Source organism: Egretta garzetta, unplaced genomic scaffold (assembly GCF_000687185.1).
Source record: "Egretta garzetta isolate BGI_Z169 unplaced genomic scaffold, ASM68718v1 scaffold451, whole genome shotgun sequence".
NCBI lineage: Eukaryota > Metazoa > Chordata > Aves > Pelecaniformes > Ardeidae > Egretta > Egretta garzetta.
Window position 1 is genome coordinate 729,603 of NW_009258552.1, and position 4,526 is coordinate 734,128.

The 4,526-nt window shown below is 38.1% G+C and overlaps 1 protein-coding gene across 9 annotated transcripts in view; it reads left to right on the top strand.

Annotated features, from left to right (window-relative positions):
* The window catches only part of FAM120A (family with sequence similarity 120A), a 61,964-nt gene extending 57,653 nt beyond the window's left edge, over positions 1-4,311 (top strand). For all 9 annotated transcript variants that reach the window (XM_035903319.1, XM_035903322.1, XM_035903325.1 and 6 more), the window contains one exon: positions 2,413-4,311. In XM_035903319.1, the coding sequence (XP_035759212.1) occupies positions 2,413-2,724 (312 nt within the window). In that variant the 3' untranslated portion in view covers positions 2,725-4,311. The remainder of the gene's footprint in view (positions 1-2,412) is intronic.
* Positions 4,312-4,526: the final 215 nt, after the last annotated feature.

Consider the following 4,526-nt stretch of genomic DNA (forward strand, 5'->3'; position numbering starts at 1 on the left):
CCTGCTTTCCTTTCTGGGACCATGGTCCAACCTCATAAAGATTTAGTAGCAGTGGAAGGATCTTTGCTGCTGCATGGCTCCAAATATAAGAACTTACTCTAAACTTATATGAAGTAACAGACCAGTCTTGGCCCCCATGAGCACACAGTTTCATTTTCGGTGACAACATACGAAGCTTCTGCGGATCATGGGTTTTATCTTTTCCATGGATCCTTTAAACAGCTGAAGCAAACTGCTGGTTCGTATTAAATGCCAGTTGCTTCAGAGTTGTTTCCTCCCTTTTCTGTTGTTCTTGCTGCTATGCAGTTTTGAGTGTTGATGCAAGTCCCAGTGGTAAAGGATGAGTGGGTTGTGTAAATAGGTGGAAAACTTTCACAATAAATATATCATATGGATCTGCAATTTGTCATGGAGATGTTAGTATGTGAGAGTAGGGGGTGTTTGCAGGTACCAGGCAATAAGAGAAGGGATGTTCTCCAGTGGATAATGAAGCACCCATTAACTTCAAGTAAAACTTGCTGTGTTCTAGGTGTAAAAATTCAAATAGTTCTCTTCCTTGTTAAATTTCTGTGTACACACATTATATATGTCTACAAATGTACCTATGTATCCAAAGCTTTACATCTTTATATAGAAGAGAAACCACCATATTAATTATATAGTATCTAATTTCCAAGTACTTTAACCTATGAAATAAAGGAAGCCCTGAGAGGGAGCTCCCAAATAGTCTGGGCTTACTCCAGGTTTACATATGTAAACGTAGTTCAGATAGTACCCGTAGGTGGATAGTAGATAGTGCTGACAGTCAGCCAGCAAGTTTGGGTATTCATATTTTCATTAACAATCTGTAACTTGGATGGTAAATACTTGTGATTGCAAGGATCTTGGTCTAAAATTGTGGCTGTGGTAGGGAGAAGAAAGGGAGATGGTGGTGTTTTCTGTTGACTGGTCCTGAGCTCGGCTGGATTTCCCAGTCACCAGTCACTATACCCTATCTAGTGTATGTTCCCTTTACAGGGGGAGAAGAAAGGTGAATGTGAATGCATGTGGGCAGGGAGAACTTGGACAGCTTAATGCATAACAAGTAGGTTTGATACCCAGTTAGGATTAACTGGCAACAGCGTACCTCTCTGCCACACAAACTGGGCAGCTGAGGAGAGAGTGCCTGTGTAGGGCCAGGTTCAGACATGGGTATTTACAGCAGCTAAGATCCTCCCCACAGCGACTTTGCTGATACCCGTTAGGAGGCGGTGTGAACAGAGGGTGGAGAATCTGACTGAAATAAGCAATTTGTATTTAGCAAACGTTGGATGGGCCTATTTTTTCACAAGATGAGACCTTTCACTCTTGGTCTGGAAAGAAACAAAAGCATGTATTTCATCTAAAACTTAACACCTAGTAAAGCCTGTAAAGAAGTACATTTACACATGTGGTAAATCCTCATTGTTCTCACATGCTAGTCGTATACCTATGCAATGTTACTGTGGAATCTTTTGCAATTTTCTGGAAAACCAAGGTTTGTGATCCTGATGCTAGAGAAGAACAGTTCCCACTCACCTGCAGAATCTCTCAGCAAGTCAGAAAAGTACTAACTATGCTGTTCCTAGTATGTCAAAATGGAGATCTATTACATGATAAAACTCTTTGCTGTTGTTGGAGGTGTATGAGGTGTCTGTATCTTAAGTAATTTCTTAGTGCTTCACTTTGTTAACAGCACTGATAAGAACGTTGCTTCTTAGCAACCCAACCTACGGATTTTTGGTTTGGTTTGTTTAAAGCCTCTTCTGTTTCTGGAATGCTAAGATTCATTGTGGCAGATAATCAAAACCTAAATATACATTCTAATGCTGCATAACCTGGGTCTTATTGCTCTACTCAGTCTTGTAAGGTTCTGCTATATGCTTTTTGGGTGGAGCCGCTTCCCTAATCGCAGAAGCTTACAGACCAGTGTAGGTGATACTGCATGGTATTTTTGCACTCCTTTGAAAATTTGTCTGGAAAAAAGCTCTGGTTTGTATTTGGATAACATGTAATCATATCATTAAATTATAATGCATATGAACCAAGAAGCAGAGTTAAGCTGTACATTGATTCTCAGTTTTGGTGTTTCCAGACCTTTATGTAGCTCTTACGTTGTGAAATAACAGAGGCATCAAAGGTAGAAAGGGCACTTTGCCGCAGGAGCATCAGAAGACATGGCTGGAGGGCCCTCAGAAATACCGAAAATGCCTCTCCATCCCTGCTGTGCTGTGCATTCTGTACGCTGCTCCTTATTTCAGCAGTCCCTAATACTCTGTATTCGCTTGTGATACTTGTACACACTGCATGCTGCCTATTAACGGTGTCTTTGTAATGGGTTGTAAATACGTAGTAGCGGTTCCTCAGTAATTTTCTTCTTTTTTTAAAAAATAGGGCAAACCTCCTTATGCTGCTTCAGCAGAAGAAGTAGCCAAAGAACTTAAGTCAAAATCAGAGGAATCTAAATCCTCAATTGTGTCTTCAGATGGATCCCTGGCTGAAAATGGAGTTGTGAATGAGGAAAAACCAGCTTCCCAGATGAATGGGAATACAGGAGACATCAGGGCTTCCAATCAGTCTGAAAGTGCCTTGAGTAATGACTCTAAAATGTGCAATACGAATCCTCACTTAAATGCACTAAATGCAGACAGTGTTTGCCATAAAGATGATGCTCTTGAGGCCACTGTCTTAAAAAAAGAAGAGTAAACTTATTTTTTATAGAGGGTGAAGGATGTTGGGAAGGGTCAGGATTAGGAATATCTGGAAAGAAAGAGAGCCTACAGTTACGTACATTTTTTCCTTTCCGTAAGAGAAAAATGAGGACTTTGGAAATTCGGATCCCTCTTTGATGTCAGAGATTTAAACAACACATTTTTAGTTTTAACCAGTTGTAGTCAAAATGCTACAATAAAACAAAAAAGGAAGAGAATGAAGAGCATTTGACTCCCGCACTTAAAATGAAGTATACATAAAGTTTAAACTGGTTATGACAAAAGCTTGTAGTTTTGTTTTTTGAAATATAAAGAAAACAAATTTTGGCAGTCTTTAAGTATATATAGCTTAAAATATAATTTTTAGTACTTGGCACCATATGTATGCCATTATATTTGATTTTGCATTACTGTGTCACAATAAAGCTTTCTTTAAGGCTTTGACTTCATGATTATGGGGGGAAAAAGGCACAACCACAGTTTTTTCTTTCTTAAATTTCATCACCGTTGACGTGGTTCTTTTGTGTTAAAATGTGCAAACTATCGAAACTAAAAATTATAGAGTAATATTGCAGTTCTGCTGATTTTAAATATACATCATACATACGTTACAAGCGAGTTAAATGGAGATAAACTTGAAATCATAGAAGATGCAAATGACCTTTCAAAACAAACACAATGTGTTCGGAAACTTTTTGTGACTAATACCATGCATCCGTGATCAATGAACTATGTGGTTTTGAATCAGACGTAGACCATTAGTGCTACTATTTGAGCTAAACTTCTGCATGGTTCATAATTTTTAAAGTGTGTAGTTAATATTATGCATGTTATTGTCCTCTTTCTTCCATTCTTACAAGTACTGTGCCCATTTGCAAAACAAAAAGCTAATAATCAGTAATAGTCCTATAAAAGATGTTAACTATGTTTAGTCATTGACTGATCTTGCTCTAACCTTAAAATTTTGTGATTATTGACCTCTGTTGCATTTATTCTAAAACTTAAAAAAAAAAATTATCTAGCCGTTTTGAATATCAACGTTACCCTGGTGTACTCATTGCTGTATGCATTATTGTTCTCTGTTGCTGTTTTATGCCTTCATATTAGCAAATATGAAATTCTGTGAAAAACAAAAAAAAAAAGCTTTGATCTTCAAAAAAAAAAAAAAGTACCCCCCTTCTGTAGCAGGAAACAAATGGCTTGTTCTTGAGAACTTTCCCATCAAGGATTTAGTATAAGCAAATATACCTGTATCATTTTGATGTTTTTGTTAGTGTTTCCAAACTTAATGTACTTCAAAATCAGAATCATTTCTTTATATTCGTTTTCATATAATTCTCCTGATGCTCTTCATCACACATTAGTGATCAGAAATGAGGTGTAATTCCCCATTCCCTGCCCGCAAGAGCTAAGTAGGTATCTTAATGTAAGTTGAAGGGAGTTCTGCCCCAACTCATGGATTGTGCAAGAATGAACTACTGTTGGGTTTGATTGGTTGTAGATGGATTGTGGTGTGGTGTCTTTGAAGGCTATTGAATGCAACTTACAGTGCTTAATAAAAATCTTTATTCTTTTAGTATAAAATACTGTATGCCTTTTTTGTCAGAATATTTTTTTAATTAACACGTTGTAAATAAAAGTTTTCCTATGCCCAAACGAAGTGACTGAGTTAGCAGACTACGTGATGTCCTCCTGAGAGGCGGAGAAGGAGCACACAACCCTCGCAGGCCGCTGCTGCTGGGGGATGCTGCGCCTGACGGGAGTAACACTTCATCCTTTTGATTCTGTGCAGCTGCT